This window comes from Panthera leo, chromosome B4 (assembly GCF_018350215.1).
Source record: "Panthera leo isolate Ple1 chromosome B4, P.leo_Ple1_pat1.1, whole genome shotgun sequence".
In the NCBI taxonomy this organism is placed as follows: domain Eukaryota; kingdom Metazoa; phylum Chordata; class Mammalia; order Carnivora; family Felidae; genus Panthera; species Panthera leo.
The window spans coordinates 76,049,376-76,067,946 of NC_056685.1; the positions used below are offsets into that span (position 1 = coordinate 76,049,376).

Consider the following 18,571-nt stretch of genomic DNA (forward strand, 5'->3'; position numbering starts at 1 on the left):
GATGAGGAAGAATTTAAATAAAAAATTGGAAATCTATATCTTGGCACATTAAACTTCTTAGATCTATGATTTCACCTATAAATTGTATATATAACTTTGACATTGGTGAATATAGAAAGGTTGGTAGAACTTTTGGAAACTGATTAGAATATGTTGGGTGGTAAATATATTTCATCTTTACCTATAAAGTTGGCTTATCCACATACAATGTTTCGAACTACTACACAGAGAATTTTATTAATTTTGTAATGCCTGCATGGTGAATTATAGTCCAAACCCTGTCATTTAGAGAGTTTTGAAACACTGGTACCTATTCAAATACTTTACTTCATTTTGGATAGTTTCTGAAGTTGCTGTTGTCAAATTCATTAATCTTTTTTTTAACAGTTTCTAGTCTGCTGTTAATCCTATCCAGTGAAATTGTCATCTCAGACATTGTCTTTTTTCACCTCTAGAGGTTCAGCTGGGTTTTTTAAAGTATCGACCATGTCTGTCCTTAATATGTTTATGCTTTTCTCTGCCTTCTTGAACTTACGGTATCTGATTGTATCAGCTGTTTTGAGGTCTTTATTTACTTGACTCTACATCTATGACATTTCTGCATCTGTTTCTGTTAGTTGATTTTTCATTATGGATCATGTTTGTCTGCCTCTTTGTATGCCTAGTAATTTTTTATTGGGTGCCAGACATTGTGAATTTTGCTTTGTCGATTGCTAGATAGTTTTTGTGTTCTATTTAAGTACTGTTATGATTTGTTCTGGGACTATTTGGTAACAGTTTGAGGCTTGTTTTTAAGCTTTGTTAGGTGGAACTAGAGTAGCCGTTAGAGCTAATTTTGCCTCATTACTGAGGGAGTACCCTTCCAAGTGTTCTACCTGGTGCCCTATTCTGGCTGGTGTGAACATGAACTATTTGTGGGCTGGGTGAGGTCTGAGGCTTGTTCTGCGTATTCCTTTCCAGTGGTTCTTTTTCCTGTCTCAGGTAGTTTCCTCACACCGATGCATTCAGAATCCCCTGCAGATCTCTGTACAATTTTCTCATCTTTGTGTAGCTCTTTCCTCTCTAGTATTCTGCCCTTAGAATTCTAACCACCTTGGCCTCCCCAAGTTCTTAGCTCTGTCCTCTCAATTCAGGATTAGGATTTCTCCTCCTTGCACTGCAGCCTGGAAACTCTTTCATGGCAGTAAGTTGAGGCAATCATAGGCCTCACTTCATTTGTGTCTTTTCTCAGGGAAGAAGTACTGTCTATCATCTATTGTCTGAAAACCAGGTTTCATATGTTTTGTCTGTGTGTGTGTTTAGTTGTGTAAGACAGGAGGGTAAATCCAACTCCTAGTACTCCATCTTAGCCAGGATACTTAGTTAAAAACAAAAATCTATGAAAACATCAATTTTTTGGTGAGGAGGGTGGCCATTAAGGAAACATTTTTAGTCCACATGACATTTGTTACTTTACATGCTTAGGTGTTCATATCTAACTTTCAGGTTACTTGTGCTCCTTTTTTTATATTAATCCTTGGGTTTTCTTCCCAAGGTTCCAATATTGAAAAATCTGTGAAAGACCTCCAGCGCTGTACAGTGTCTCTCGCACGGTATCGAGTTGTAGTTAAAGAAGAGATGGATGCTTCCATTAAGAAAATGAAACAAGCTTTTGCTGAATTGCAGAGCTGGTAAGTTAAGTTGCATTTGATCACATGGCACAAAGATGATCATTTATAAACATGGTCTGCCATTCACCAGGTCCTTTAATTTCTGACTCTTAACTGCTCTATGTAGTGGGAAGAAACTTAAAAATCCTGAGGTATATTTAGCTTTCTGCTTCATTCAACTCCTTTTGGTCACATGGCCATTTTGCAAATGGGTGGTACAGAGAACTCTTTGTGTTCTGGGAATGGGCTTGAGGTTGATACTGTTCAGAAAAGGACAAATAATTATAGAATGGACCATACATCCTTACTTTAGGGTCTGTCTTTTAAACCAGGAACCTGCAACAAATGGCATGATGTTTTTGAACAAAATTATGAAGTAGAAAAGACCTGTCTTTGCTTTCCCACCTCCTGTCATCCTTCCTAATGCACTCTGCCCTAAACATATCTTTGGTGCCTTATTATTAATCGATTTGTTTTAATTTTGTGTTTTTCAAACTGTGTTCTAAAAAAAATACTCTTAACTAGGGGCACCTGGATGGCTCAGTCTGTTAAGTGTCCAAATCTTGATTTCAGCTCAGGTTATGATCTCACAGTTTTGTGGGATTGAGCCCTGCATCAGGCTCTGGAGTGACAGTGCACAGTCTGCTTGGGATTCTCTCTCTCTCTCTCTCTCTCTCTGTCCCTTCCCCACTTGCATGCTCACTGTCTCTCTCTCTCTCTCTCTCTCTCTCTCTCTCTCAAAATAAACTTTAAAAATAAAAATAAAACAATAAAAAATACTCACATCTTAAAATATATTAATATGTGTTCTGTAGGGGAAATAGGGTTTGGTAGTTAAAGAGGTTTGAAAATACTTTTTTAAAAATTTTACCACTGGACTGAAGTGCTTTTTCAATGCTAATGTGCACTGTGAATCTACAAGAGGGAGCTATACTGTGCTGTTTCTCAAGCGTATTTGACTATAGAATCTTTTGCGGGGAGAAATATATTCTAATGTTTTTTAAAATTACTGAAGCTAGTTTTAATCATTATATATTGAGGTGGTAACTAATACTGAAGCCATAACTCCTTTCTGGGGAGGTATTTGCATTTTTATAAGGGACTTGTTTGCAATGGAAAAGCCCTGAGGACCAAATTCAGTAAAGTGATGGAAAGACCAGCAGCTAGGTTGATGTTTGGAGGTGTAAGACTGTCTACTTTCCTTCTCTGTAAGACGTGCCTAGATCTGAAATATGAGAGGAAGCATTCATGAATAGAGGAAACCTACCCCACTCTTCCTCCCAACCATCCATTTTCTTGCCTGTTTGTGGTCGTATTCAACCACGTCTCTGTTCATCAGCTTAGTATGGTTACTTCATGCCACAAGAAACAAGAGACAAGGGAGTGTAGGCAGCCTCCGTCCTGTGGAATTGAAGAGGGCATGAATTAATGAAGATGTAGAATAAAGCCTCCAAAAAGTTGCTGACACATACTTTTATCATTTGCAAAGTGTGGAATGGTCCACTAAATCATCATAACCAAAAGTACATATATGTTTGTGTATATAGTTTTAAGTTTATTTATTTATTTTGAGAAAGAGAGGGCAGGCACATGCATGGGGTAGGGGGCAGAGAGAGAGAGAGAGACAGAGAGAGTGAGGAAGAGAGAGAATCCTAAGCAGGCTCTTTGTCCTGAATCCTGAGTTTTCCCTTTCAGGTTTTATAGCTAGAAATTTAATGTCATATCTTCTGTCTTTCTTACATACATGTTTGCTTCAGCCAGAAGACTTAACATTCACATTTCCTCTTCTATATACTTGTTGATGCCACTTTTCTATCCTGATATGTTCTTCTATATCTTTATACTTCTCTAACTCCAAGCAGTCTTCCCAAACTCACCTTAAATTAAGCTCTAACTTCTACGAATATTTCTAAGTAACTGGTTTCTACTCTTTATGAACCTTTTGGGAGAAAGTACCATGCCCTTCGCTCTGGATTACTATCATATCAGATATTATTGACTCATTTGGAAAAGAATAAAGAGCTAAGAGTAGATCATCCCAACTTTGCTTTGATAAGCCTCTGGTTTCCATGATTGTTTAGCTTACTGATTACTTAGCCACAGGATCTGATTGTATTCAGAACCAGCCTAAACCAGGAAATGCAGTTCCGGGAGAGAGATTTGTGAGTTCCTGTTGACTTGGAACCCAGCCAAGGAGAGCCTCCTTCGATAAATGACAAATGAAATGGTTTCCTGCCTGGGAACTGTGTACTTAGGATTGATTAGCAGACGTGACAACCGGGTCAATTTAACTTGAGGAAAGAGATTTACCTGCCCTTTCCTGCTGGTACCCTTCTCTCTGGCTGATTGGGTTTTTATACTACCTTATTTCAATGCCCCTTGCAGTTGCTACTTCAAGACATAATTGGCAGGTAAGCTAACTCCATTTGGCACTGAACCAGAGCTTACAGTTAATGTCACTCAGGAAGCCATTTTTTGTGTTGGTTATAGTATAAAAGAAAAGAAAAGGGTTTAACAAATTTGCAACAGTAAGATTACATTGATGGAGCACTAGGGGAATTATACAGATAACTGCTTTCATTTTGGGGCCAAATGAAAGCAGACACATACCTGTGGGAAGGTAAAATCAGAGGCTTTTCCAGTATGTAAAACTCAAAATCTGTTTGTTGGTGATCCAGTAATAATCATCTCTAGACCCAAGTTTACTTTTCTTGTCCATTCATAAAATTTGTCTGACTTACATTGTTGGAGCTATTAGTTGACTTAAGTTTAAAGTTATTAAGGAGCAGGATATGGAATGGAACATGAAGCTAAAGTAGATAAATCATTTTGGACAGTTGTCATATAATATGTTGGTGAAAATGCCAACAGGAAATACACTCAACTTGCCTTTGTAAAGCAACTCAACTCCTTGTTAAAGGAGAAAATGGAGAGGCATCTCTTAAACACACTCAACTCTTTGTTAAAGGAGAAAATGGAGGGGTGTCTGGGTGGCTCAGTTGGTTAAGCATTTGACTTTGGCTCAGGTCATGATCTCATGGCTTGTGGGTTTGAGCCCCGCATCAGGTTCTGTGCTGACAGCTCAGAGCCTGGAACCTGCTTCGGATTCTGTCTCTCTCTCTCTCTCTCTCTCTCCTCCCCTGCTCATGCTGTCTCTCTCTCTCTCTCTCTCAAAAATAAACGTTTTAAAATAATTTTTTAAGGATAAAATGGATAAGAAATTTGAAATTCTAAACATATAAAGTCAATGTAAGTCTTTGCTTATGACTGAAATTTTTCATAGCTGATTCCTCATTCACCTTAGAAAAGTTACTTCTTGGCACAAAAGCAGACACTGAGATCAATGGAACAGAATAGAGAACCCAGAAATGGACCCACAAACGTATGGCCAACTTATCTTTGACAAAGCAGGAAAGAATATCCAGTGGAAGACAGTCTCTTCAAGTGGTGCTGAGAAGACTGGATAGCGACATGCAGAAAAATGAACCTGGACCACTTTCTTACACGTACACAAAAATAAACTCAAAATGGATGAAAGACCTAAATGTAAGACAGGAAGCCATCAAAATCCTCAAGGAGAAAGCAGGCAAAAACCTCTTTGAACTTGGCGCAGGCAACTTTTTACTCAATACATCTCTGGAGGCAAGGGAAACAAAAGCAAAAATGAACTATTGGGACCTCTTCAAAATAAAAAGCTTCTGCACAGTGAAGGAAACAATCAACAAAATTAAAAAGGCAACCGATGGAATGGGAGTAGATATTTGCAAACGATATATCAGATAAAGGGTTAGTATCCAAAATCTATAAAGAACTTATCAAACTCAACACCCAAAAAACAATCCAGTGAAGAAATGGGCAAAAGACATGAATAGACACTTCTCCAAAGAAGACATCCAGATGGCCAACCAACACACAAACAAATGCTCAACATTACTCATCATCAGGGAAATACAAATCAAAACCACAATGAGATACCACCTCACACCTGTCAGAATGGCTAACATTAACAACTCAGGCAACAACAGATGTTGGTGAGGATGCAGAGAAAGAGGATCTCTTTTGCACAGCCGGTGGGAATGCAAACTGGTGCAGCCACTCTGGAAAACAGTATGGAGGTTCCTCGAAAAATTAAAAATAGAACTACCCTATGACTCAGCAATTGCACTACTAGGTATTTATCCAAAGGATACAGGTATACTATTTCAGAGGGACACGTGCACCCCAGTGTTTATAGCAGCACTATCAACATTAGCCAGAGTATTAAAAGAGCCCAAATGTCCATTGATGGATGAATGGATAAAGAAGATGTAGTATATACATATATACCTTCTTTTTGATTACTCAGCAATCAAAAAGAATGAAATCTTGCCGTTTGCAACTACATGGATGGAACTGGAGGGTATTATGCTAAGTGAAATTGGTCAGAGAAAGACAAATGTCATATGACTTCACTCATATGAGGAGTTTAAGATAGGAAACAGATGAACATAAAGGAAGGGAAGCAAAAATAATATAAAAACAGGAAGGGGGACAAAACATAAGAAACTCTTAAATATGGAGAGCAGAGGTTTGCTGGAGGGGTTGTGGGAGGAGGGGATGGGCTAGGTGGGTAAGGGGCATTAAGGAATCTGCTCCTGAAATCACTGTTGCATTATATACCAACTAACTTGGATAAATTAAAAAAATAAATTAAACAGCAAAAAAAGTTACTTCCTTTTAGTTGAGCTTCTCTTTTAGAGAAGATGTTAAGCTACAGGTAGTCTAACCTAAGGCTTTTAGATCCTTAAAGTCCATATAAACTTTAAATTTATATGGTGAAAACTTACATATCATTTTAAGAACCAAAGCACTTTCAAAAATGTCTATTTTAGAAATAAAGGAATGGGCTAATGTAATAATGTGTTATCAAAAATCTCCATAGCACTCTATACCTTTAAATTATTCTTCAGTTGTTGCATATTTAGTACATTGATACCTTATTTCTACTAGTAGTTGGCCTTCTTGGTTTTTGATATCCTTTAATTTAAATTTTTCACTCTTTTTTTTTTTTTTTTTTTTCCTGAGAGAGAGAGAGTGTGTGTATGCATACAAGCAGGGGAGAGGGAGAGAGAGAATCTCTGGCAGGCTCCATGTCCAACAAGGAGCCTGATACAGGGCTTGACCTCATGACTGAGATCATGACTTGAGCCAAAACCAAGAATCAGACACTTGACCGACTGAGCCAACCAGGCGCTCCTAAAATTTAACCCTTTAACCATCTGTGAAAATATCTAGTAACATGATAATTATCAAACAGTTTACCAAACATTCAGTCATATTATCTGACTTATTTATCTGGATTTCTATCCTGCTAAGTAGGAATTTTAAATTCAACTTTACCATTTAAAAGGGATTTGAGTCTTAAGCGATTTGCCTAACATAACATCATAAATTGCAGACTCAATATTTGAATCTCTGTATTCTGACTCCCTGTAACCTATGATTTTCATCCCATCTCTCACTGATGGCTCACTTCTCACTAAAGCTTAGGAAGAATGCTAGAGACTTGGTACTTGTCACATATATTATTTCCTTCTCAGCTTAAAGGCTATATAACAGAGGAAATTTAGGGACTAAGAAATTTTGTCATTATGTAACAGAGTTAGATTGAGCAGGACCAAAATTTTGAGTGAGCCTATGAAAGCCTTTATAAGGATTCTTGTAAAATAAAACTAAGAAGGAATATTCCATCCAAATATTGCTTTGTAATTCAGAAGCCTTAAATCACACCTTACAATGATTTGTGATTCACCTATCCTTCAAGTCAGATCCTAGTTGTGGAGAAAGTATGAAGATTAAGGGAAAGGTAACTAGGGAGTGGGGTCAATTAGAAAAGATTTCTTAAAATAAATGAATCATTATTAAGGTTTGAAGGACAGGAATTACATTGGCAGAAAGGATGGGGCTAGAATACTGCCATTAGGAGATCTGATCTAAGCAAAGGCATAGAAGGGACATGTAGGGGCTCCACCTGGTATAGCTATAGCTAAGGGGGCAGTAGTTGAAAGCAATATGGGAGGAAGTCAGAGACCAAGGTAAAATGAGAGCATAACAGCAGTTCTTTAAAGTAGAAGTAAAAGTCATGTAACTCTACCAACTTAACTTTCTGTGTCCTCTTGTGTCCCCCATCTGTATGCACATATAATCTTAATAGTTGTAATCATAGTGAGTGTACTTTTGTGGTATATTCTTTTCGTTTAAAGTTTTCTTTGATTCACCTCTCTGTAACTGCTTACACTGTGCTAATATGTGTATGTGTTCATTTAAGAATTTCTAGACAATGGATCTGGTATATATAATGATTTACCAAAGTTAATATGAACATATTTTACTAAATGGATATTCTGCTGGAACTGAGAAGTCAAGATGAACACAGATATTTGAATAATAATTTCTGTGGCTATTTATTGAGCCATTATTGCATGTCAGAAGCTTTTATGCACATGTTTCTAATCTGTATAACTATTATACCCAATTTATAGATAAGAAAAGATGGACACAGTAAAAACTAATTTGCCCAAACATACTTGGTATTAAGTGACACTTTTCTACTATACCCTGCTTTCTTTTTCATTGTCTTATCAGGTATCTCTGTTTGCCTTTATTTTTTAGTCTTTGCCTTTCTAGTCTATATATGTCGCCCTTTAGACATTACTGTCATAATTTGAGAGAGAGGATAAAAAAAACCCACAGTTTTAAGTGAGGATGTAGCCAGCTACTCTCTAGATGGCTTAACACTAACAATTTTTCCTTACCAACTAGAAACTTGAACAATAAACTCCTTGGTAATCTAGATTGCTACTGGTTCTTTTTTTCCTAAACATATTGTAAAATATCATCGAGTCATATGGTCTGTAATATCACTTCAGAACTGAGATACTTTTGACCACTGGAAAAGAACAGTCCCAAAGGAACAGCTTATATTCACATCCTAATTTCTTACAAGCTACTTCAGACTCTTAAAATATGAAATCGCATGTCTACATGCTTTGTGAGGACTCCTGATTTGATAAGATCCAAATATGATTTAATAAGCTAGTTCTTTCAGTTAATTTTACCACTGTTGTTCAACTCTGTGTGATGACCTGACTTACTGGTGTTTTTTGTTTTTGTTTTGAGCCTATGCACGTGTACCATACTCCAATAAGGCCAAGTGCCGGGAGTATGGAGTTCTACAAAACATATGAAGCATCATTAATTTTCTGCTAATAAAAACTACTGACTGTTCCCTCTTTTGATTGTTTTTTTTAATTTTTTTTAACGTTTATTTATTTTTGAGACAGAAAGAGACAGAATATGAGCAGGGGAGGGGCAGAGAGAGAGGGAGACACAGAATCTGAAGCAGGCTCCAGGCTCTGAGCTGTCAGCACAGAGCCCGATGCGGGACTCGAACTCACGGACCGCAAAATCATGACCTGAGCCGAAGTCGGCCGCCCAACCGACTGAGCCACCCAGGCGCCCCTCTTTTGATTGTTTTTATGAGAAGAGGGAAATGTCCTCAGAGAAGTAAAGGTGTTTGCTTTGGCTTTGCTTGGATTTCTCCTTTGATTGGCTAGAGGTGTTAGAATGAATAAGTTTTAGGTTTTCAGCAAATATAATCGGGTACAAATATTTTCTAACATTAGTGAGTGGTTTAGATAGAGTATTATCCCTTGAAATAGTTGGCTGTGGAATTGCCAGAGATGTGTTTCCATTATAACATTATTTTCTTTAAAAAAGAATTTTTTTTTAATGTTTATTTGTTTATTTTGAGAGAGAGAGCTCACGAGCAGGGAAGGGGCAGAGAGAAAGGGAGAGAGAGAATTCCAAGCAGGCTCCCAGCACAGAGCCCGATGTGGGGCTTGAACTCAAAAACCGTGAGATCATGACCAGAGCTGATGAAATCAACAATCGGATGCTTAACCGACTTGAGCCACCTACGCACCCCATAACATTGTCTTCTAATGCAGCAACCATAAACAAATGATAGTTAACATTTTTTTGGTACCAAGGAATACTGAAGGCAATAGCTAGAATCAATAATCTACATGTTAAATGCGTTAATTAAAGGGCTTGCTTCAAATGATGGACATGTACGATATCTTAGAGATATGAATAGTACTACAGGCAAGACTATTCTGAGCAACTAAATAAATTACATAGAAGCTTTAGAATAAATTAAACAAATGTGAAGATAGTAAAAAGTCCTAGTAAGGAAGGAAGGCAATACAGAACATTCATTTACCAGTCTTTTCCCTTAGTGGCAGTGACAAGTCATCTAAAACCATCTTTCATGACTGAAGAAATGATGTGGAAATTCTCTACACTGTTATAAGGCGCAGGCTTAATAAGACCTAGTGTCTAAGACCCCGCAATATTTAGCTGAATTTCATTAGCAGTTTCAGAATCCAGTGTATCAGATGCTGATTATGGTGTATTTCCATTCAGGAAAACCTTGAGACAGCAACTGCAAGCTCAGTGTCCTTGTGTATTGGCACGAGCAAGGTAACAGAAAGTCTGACTGTCTGAATGAGCTTTTCATCACTCTCTGAGAGGACTCATTGCTTGCAGTTATGGCCTCTAAAAACTGTTACCTCAAACCACAGGTACTTTTGAATCTCTTGGCCACAGATCTATATGAAGACCATCGTTTAGCTGAGGAACAGATGAAAAACTTGAGCTTAAGTTTCCGCATTGTTAGAAAGCAATATTACGATAAACTCTTGTTTTTAATCGTAAAAAGAAAAAGCCTCTGCTGTTTATCTTCATGCTTACCCTACTGTCCACTTTTGAACTCTTCCCACCTTTTCTATTTGTGATGCACTTATTTCAACTTTTTATTATGAAAACTTTCAAAGAGACAAAAGACATGGAAGGATGGTACAGAGTGTGTGTGTGTGATGTGTTTTGGTGGAACCATTTGAAAGCTGCAGGCATTATGACATGCCACCTCTAAAATGCTTTAGCATTGATGACCTAAAGATATGGTCATTCTACACAGTTGCAGTACATTATGTGATGTACTTTTAGGAGGCAAGTTATTATTATATTGCTTTGGTCAGTCTTGGCCTATCTATGGCGATGCTCTCAGCTACAAACGCCCGGGGGGGGGGGGGGCATTCACCTGGGCCGCATATTACTTGTAATGAGGCCATATTTGAGCTAGCGTTGTGGCTGGATCAGCCCTGGTGGTTCTTAGGATTGTAAGACACCTCAACAACTGCCATCAGGGATCTTGGGAAAAAAACAAGCTTTTATTACTTACATGTCCTAGAGGGGACATGGCACGTCCAGTGCCATACAGCACAGGGTGCTTAAATAGAGCTCAGACTGGGGTTATGCCTTTATTGCAGGTGATGGTGGGTTACCTAAGGTTTTGTGGGTTCTTTCTTTATTGGTGAATTTAAAACATAAGAGCAGGAATTAAAGCGTGGGAAGGGAAAGTAGGGTCACTCAAGTTATATGGGTCACTCAGGGCTTTCTAAAAGAGGAACTTCCTGTGTGGGGTAGCCTGACTTTTTATTGTGCAGCTGGCAGTCTGTTTATCTGAGATGTCTTTGAAATGGAGGTCTGGACAATCAAAGCTTAGTGTCAGGCACTTAACATTACAATGACAAAAGCTAACTATCAGGCATTTATATTTTAGCATTTATTTGTTTTTGTGCTTTTCTTTAAACTTTTTACTTTTTTCTTTTTTAACATTTATTCATTTTTGAAAGAGAGGTGCAGAGAGACAGGGAGACCCAGAACTGGAAGCAGGCTCCAGGCTCTGAGCTGTCAGCACAGAGCCTGACACGGGCTCGAACTCACTAGCTGTGAGATCAAGACCAGAGCTGAAGTCGGACGCTTAACCGACTGAGCCACCCAGGCGCCTCATATTCATTTTTGTGTTTTAAAGACTTGTGAAAATCTTCAGGAAAATTGCAAATGTTCATCAGGCTTTTCTCTGAGAAAATATCCCAACAGCCTCAGTTAACCAGTAGATTGCTCTATTTAATACTTGGCTGATGACATAAGACCTTTTGTAGATGTTATCAATAGATGGCAAGACAACAAACAAGAAATAGAAGCACTTACTGCTTTTTATAGTGGGGTTTTTGGGCACGAAAATATGCACTTTTTTTAATGGCATGGGCAGATGGTTGTTCATACACTGCCTCTGAATTTCTTACGATCACCAGTGAGTCAATCAAAAAACAAACTTTATTTAAATGGATTCCAGTCATCCCTACAGGGGGAAAAAATCCAACACAGTGTACTTCGTAGCTCCTACTGCCACAGAAAAGTCTGATTGTGATGATGCAGAATTTTTTTTCTTGCTAAACGTGTCATGTGACATTCTACTTTTTCATAATAAAGATTGTAAGCTGCAAAAAGCTTACTTGTTTGCGGAAGTCTTAATAAATATTTTACAAGCTTTGCCAGAGACAAATTTGTCATCTGGTGGACACAGCGTCTGCATCTTAAGGTGATTCAGCAACAGAAAGGAGGTAGGGTCAAAATTGAGGCCTGGCAGCTCCTGTCTCAGTTGTGCTTTTGTTTTGCTTTTAGGTATTCCAAATGCTGCTAGAGTTCTCGGAGCAAAGTATTGCCAAGGTTTGGAGAATGCTTTCTTAGCAGAGTATTGCTACCCTACAATAGTTGGATCTTCTCTCTTGTCTGGTGCTTCTGGATTAATATGCCATCCAAATTTGTTTCATTACAAGTCTATTTATTAACATCATGCATAATGATGTTTTTTTGTTTTTTTTTGTTTTTTTTTTAGAGAGCATGAGTGTGCACGTGCACGCAGGGGAGGGGCAGGGAGAGAGAGAGAGAGAGAGAGAGGGAGAGGGAGAGGGAGAGGGAGAGGGAGAGGGAGAGGGAGAGGGAGAGGGAGAGGGAGAGGGAGAGGGAGAGGGAGAGAAAACACCAAGCAGGTTCTGCTCTGTTAGTATGGAGCCCAGGGTGGGGATCAAACTCAGCGAGCTGTGAAATCATGACCTGAACTGAAACCAAGAGTCAGATACTTAACCAACTGAGCCACCCAGGTGCCCCACATCATACATAATTCTTATCAAACCTGTGTTCTCTGGCACTTCATATAAAGGAATTTCCTCCTTGAGAAAATGACCCTGCCTTATCTTTTTTTGTATACCTCATACTATAGTCCCTGTATTAACTACTTTCTGCTAACATCACTAAATATTGAGCTAAATTGAGTCAGCATTCATATATATGTATATGTATATGTTTATGTATGTGTGTATATATGATTAGTTTTACAATCAGAAACAAGAGTAGAACTTTTATTAACCCTGTAGATCTATTCCTTTGCAAAAGGGGAAATCAGAATGAATAGAAAATTCAAAGAGAGTTGGAACATTTCATGTCTGGGCAAGTATCAAAATTTTAGATTTTTATTTCACCACTGAGTAAAACTGATACAGTAAGGAAAATTACTTGTATCCAGAGGTTGCAGACTAAGGCAAACTACTGTCTTTCTATATGTTGAAGGTAGTGGGCTCTTTTACAAGAACATAGAAAGCTTTACGTGCCATTTACATTTGCAGTGGAGAAAATTCTCAGTACCCATTTGACGTTCATTTTCTGTAGAAAGCCTATCAGAAACCTTTGATTTCATTTTTTCTGGATTATTAAATGTTTACCTGAAACCAGCACAATGTATATATGTCTTTTAACTACTCTGCCTCCTTAAGACTAAAGTGCCACAAACAAAAACAAATGAGCAAAGGGAAAAAAGAGAGAGAGAGTGACAAACCAAGAAACGGACTCAACTACAGAGAACAAACTGATGGTTACCAGAGGGGAGGGATGGGCTGACCAGGTGATGGGGATTAAGGAGGACACCTGTTGTGATGAGCACTGGGTGATGTACAGAATTGTTGAATCAAGGGGCGCCTGGGTGGCTGAGTCAGTTAAGTGTCCAACTTTGGCTCAGGTGATGATCTCCAGGTTGGGTACTTCGAGCCCTGTGTTGGGCTCTGTGCTGACAGCTCAGAGCCTGGAGCCTGCTTTGCAGTCTGTGTCTCCCTCTCTCTCTCTGCCCCTCCCCTGCTTGTGCTCTCTCGGAAAAATAAAAATAAATAAATAAACAAATAATAAATAAATAAACAAACATTAAAAAAATAAGAATTGTTGAATCAAAAAAGAAAAAAAAAGAATTGTTGAATCACTGTATTGTACTCCCAAAACTACTATTATGCTGTATGTTAACTAACTGGAGTTTAAATAAAACCTTTGACAAAATAGACCAAAGTGCCAGTGGACTTGGTGCAACTGTGGTAAAGTGTTGAGAATATACAAAATCCTAATTGTGGATAAATTTACCATGCCCTAGTACGGATATTGCCTGGTAAAATGTATTAGAAGCAAAGCTGTCTGATTTTATAGACCAAAATATAAAATAAAAAATATGTGACTTTGTATGTGGAAATACGTAACTTCCAGAACTTTTGCTTTAGCACAGTTTAGCTAGAAGTGTTCTGTAGCTCGCTACTGCCACCTACTGGTTCTCAATTCTTGGACTTCTAGCTACTGGTTTACTGTAATACACAGAAATAAAAGGGAATTAAAGAAAAAAAAGAAACAAAAGGGAATTAGGTCTATTTATTGGAATCCTTAAAATGTCCTTTGCTGAGGGTAAGACAATTTGTATGTGGTCCACACAGGGTTTACTTTGTAGTATGCTTTCAGTGAACCAACTCATAAGTCTGTCTCCTCTGTTAACAATGTGCTATTTCTGTTTGAGTTTCTGATCAAACCTTTTTTCCCTTTGTCATCTTTTCCTAGTTTAATGGATCGAGAAGTGGCATTGCTTGCTGAAATGGACAAAGTGAAAGCTGAAGCAAGTAAGACTGATCTGTAGTTAAAGCTATTACCAGTTAGTAGTTATCTGCCTTTCAACCCTCATAACAAAAGCTCAATATAAATGTCACTGTAGGAGTTTATATATTTATTTGAAGAATCTTGAGAAGCTGTACTGCCCTGGCATATGAATCCTGTCAGGTGAAACAACTTTACAAGAATCTGGTTTTTAATATTTTTGAATGTTAATATTTTGAATGTTCAATGTCTGAGGGACTGCATCATGGTATTTGCCACCACAACATCATCTTAGGAAAATAAAGTATCCTTGCCAGGTGCCTGGGTTTTGTCTTGTTTTGGGTTTTACTTCCAGTGATTGAATAATTCCATTGGGTTTTTTTTTTCTACTTGGAAAAAAAAAATGTTTGGCATAATCAGAGTTAACTTCACCAGCTTGCCCACAACTTAGTGTATGCATCACTGTCATTACCTATCTGAGAACTTTCTTGGTTTTCTCAGTTTGTAGAACAGTCTTCACTCCGTGTCTGTTATCATTAGATAGAGGAAGTCAATGAAATGAGGGTTTTGGATACCATGACTAGGATTCCATGAAAGCTTACTAAAATAGATTCTGGAGGAATAGAGTCTAACTTGGGTAATTTGTGGGGTTTTGTAACAAAAGAACCAGATACCTGTTTTTTGTCATTCCTGTTGAGGGTTAGGTACAAGATACACAGCTGTATGGAAAGAAGGGAGTATCTGTTACAGCTTCTACAATGGCATTGATGTGGGCTTTTCAGCAGCAGGTTTGACCTTCATGCTTTGAATGCTAGATTTGTAATTTGGAGGGTTGTTTCTTTTAACCTGCTCTCAGACTGGTACGAATGGCAATAGGTTGAGGTGATGACTCACAATTAAACCATTTGTGTTTATGCTCATGGGCCAGAGGAGGCACTGAGCTGAGTTCTCTTTTGATCTGTTTTGACCTGAAATGTTGAACAGGTGCTGTCCACTGTTTTTCAGAGGTGAGATTCATTTAAATTGAGTGGTATATCCTGAAATTTCTAAATGTGACCATTTCAGTCCATTCGTGTACTGTGTGTTCTATTTTGAGCATAAAGTTTCAAATAAAGCTAGTAAGAAGACGTAGTCCTTACTTTTGAGAAGGTGCTTTTTAAAAATATATCTTTTATAGAAAATGCCAAACATTTCAAAATGGCTAATATAATTAACTGCTACCGTCCAGCTTCAACCAATTATCAATTCATGGCAAATCTTATTTTATCAAATTAAGAGCTACAGTTTTACTTAATTTTGTCAGTTGTATATCTGTATCTCCTTTCTTTCATGCTAAAATCCTGGATCTCAGTGTTAGTAAATGTAATTATTCATTTACCAATACTGTCAAGAAGGTGCTTCTTTTTTTTCTTACACGTTTAATAGTTTTATTGATTTATATGTTCATAGTACTTCACAGTTCAGAGTTTTTTCATTCATTTCTCTATGATCTTCATATTACCCTTATGAGGTAATTAGGTTTTCCTTTTTTTTTTTTTTTTTTTAAATAAATGAAGAAATGAGTCCTTTGGAGAAAATGTGTCTTGTCCAAAGTTGTGTAATTGGGTCCACTGATTTGTGTGGAGTTCTTGACGTGACACATTTCCTCCATGATGGGATCTGTAGTTTTGTCTTAGAATCCTAGAATGCAGATTCCTGAGAGCAAATGGATTTGACACAAAATGGCAGACAGGTTTTATCTTGGGAGCCAGACCAGTAGATCATTTGTAACTATTGGGCCTTAGTGTCAAGAAATTTTTGTAGGCATATCCCTCACTTACTGGGAAAGTGTGTGCTTATTAATTAAGCTCATGTGGGGAGGGCAGCCCGTGGGTGGTATATCCGTGACAATCAGGATAATAAGTAAACTTGCTAAAGGCATTCAACTCTCTGGAATACCTGATGTAGTCTTGGAAAATTCTAGTTATTTTCTAACATAAATTTGGCTGATTTCTAAGTGGGTTACAGGATTCTATGTATAACAGTTAGGAATTGAGTTTGACTGCATGCAACAGAGTGGCCTAAATAAATGTGAGTTTATTTCTTTCTCTCATGAAATGAAAAATCCAGAGGTAAGTGATCGGGGCTGGCAGGGCGTCTCCAAAATGACATGAGGGACCCGAGCTTCTCTGTCTTTATACTCAGCCATCCTTAGAGTGTACCTATGGTCAAAAGATCCCTGCTAAGTCTCCAGTTGAGGAGAGGCAATATGTTACATGCTGGCTAGGACTCCTGTAAACCTCTCCCTGTGAGTTCTGCTTAGATCTCAGTGACTAAACCATATTACACGACTGTCTTATCCAGCAAAGCCAGGAAATGTAGATTTTTACTTAAGCAGATTGGTACCCAAAACACTGGACTTCCGATAGGAAAAAGAGGAGAATGGATATGCAGTTGCTAACAGTCTTTTTGCTATTGTCCACCCCTCAGCTACCCGATATCCTCTTTTTTAAAAAATGAGAACACACTCCTCTCCTCCTCAATGACAACACCTCCAAAGTCTCATCTAGTTAGTATATTTAGCTGAAAGTCCAGGGCTTCGGGGTCATTTCAGATCTTTCAACAGATCTGGAAATGGCATGTTGTGGTCTGGGGTCCCATGAACTAGAGGAAAAGTTAAATGCCCCTTCCTCCAATATTATATAAAGAAGAGCATAATTAGAGTAAAAAGTTCCCACCTGGAAAAACAATGATCAAATTGTACTGGGCAGGAGTAGCAGAATCCCTGGCCTTGTGGCAGAGATAACGCCTTCGTTCATATGGCAGCACCTAGTTCTGCTTCCTTGGAGGATTTCTTTGGCTCACATCCTCTGTAACCCCTGGTTCTCTGCTCTGAGAGATTTTTTTTTTTTTCATATTGTCTGTTATCCTCTGTGGCCATATCTGAGTTATACATCTGGGAGCATGCCAAAGATTATACTTCTTAAAAGGCTGTCAACAACCTAAGTATCCACCGTTAGGGGACTTAGTAAATAATTGTAGTATACCTAAGTAGTAGAAAACCATGTGGCTGTTAAACAGTGAAGGAGAGCCAGCGTATTAATAGGCAATGAACTTCAAGGTATGTCAAGTAAAAATAGCTTAGGTAAAGGAAAGGACCACATATATGACATACTCCTATCTGTAAGGAGGGGAAAGAAGGGAGAGAGATATTTGCTGTCAGAAGTAGGGGGGATGCTTTTACTTTTCATTTTATACCCATTTATTCTAGGTGAATTTTTTTTACCCTGGGTACCTATTTCTGTTTTAATTTATATGTTTCTTGATTAAAAAAATTTTTTTTGACTGGAAAGAGAAGAAAGAGAAATAACAAATGATTTATGAGTCTTTATGGTTCATAAAAAGTGTTTACCATTTAACTGCCTTCAGAGTCCCTCAAGAAGCTGGAAACTGGACCTTTGGTATTTTCATTTTCTGGATTGGTGGGCAGCTAAGCCTTTGGCTGTTCAAATATGTACTGCAAGGCCCATATTTCCAATTCTCCTTTATCCTATTTAGCAGAAGATAAGAGTCCTACTCTCTTTTCCTCCACAGTGGAAATTTTGCTCAGCCGACAAAAGAAAGCCGAACTTCTAAAGAAGATGACTGATGTGGCTGTTCGAATGTCAGAGGAGCAATTGGTTGAGCTCAGAGCTGATATCAAGGTAAAACTTCTTTCTCCTTTCTGCCTTTCTTCTTACCCTCAGGGACTGAAGCAGCAAATCTCCATAATTCATCGCCATATCTAATATATTGAACTCATGATCTTCCCTTCTCAAAGCTAACCGTCTTCCATGTTCCCTTTCTCTGTAAATGGTACTGTCATCTATCCAGGTGTCCAACCTGGAAGCCTTAGGAATTTCTCCTTTCCCATATTAAATCTGTCAGCAGACCCTGTCTGTTTGACCTCCTCCCAAATCTCAGATCTGACCTTTTCTCTTCAATCTTCACCACCACCATCGTGATCCAGCTACTGTTGTCTCTTGCTTGGACTTCTGTAATGGCCTCTTAACTGATTCCACCCGTCTATTCTGCCACTGCCCTGCCCTCCCAGCTCTCCA

General features: G+C 38.2%; 1 protein-coding gene and 1 long non-coding RNA gene across 8 annotated transcripts in view; one reads left to right on the plus strand and one right to left on the minus strand.

The window, feature by feature from the left end:
* Positions 1 to 10,544, minus strand: part of LOC122224517 — a 97,696-nt gene extending 87,152 nt beyond the window's left edge. For all 5 annotated transcript variants that reach the window (XR_006204831.1, XR_006204827.1, XR_006204830.1 and 2 more), the window contains exons 1-2: positions 10,443 to 10,544; positions 2,917 to 3,050 (exon numbers count right to left, since the gene is read on the minus strand). This is a non-coding gene — a long non-coding RNA (uncharacterized LOC122224517). The remainder of the gene's footprint in view (positions 1 to 2,916; positions 3,051 to 10,442) is intronic.
* The window catches only part of SPATS2 (spermatogenesis associated serine rich 2), a 149,901-nt gene that overhangs the window by 124,878 nt on the left and 6,452 nt on the right, over positions 1 to 18,571 (plus strand). For all 3 annotated transcript variants that reach the window (XM_042946429.1, XM_042946428.1, XM_042946430.1), the window contains 3 exons: positions 1,535 to 1,670; positions 14,460 to 14,518; positions 18,066 to 18,175. In XM_042946429.1, the coding sequence (XP_042802363.1) occupies positions 1,535 to 1,670; positions 14,460 to 14,518; positions 18,066 to 18,175 (305 nt within the window). The remainder of the gene's footprint in view (positions 1 to 1,534; positions 1,671 to 14,459; positions 14,519 to 18,065; positions 18,176 to 18,571) is intronic.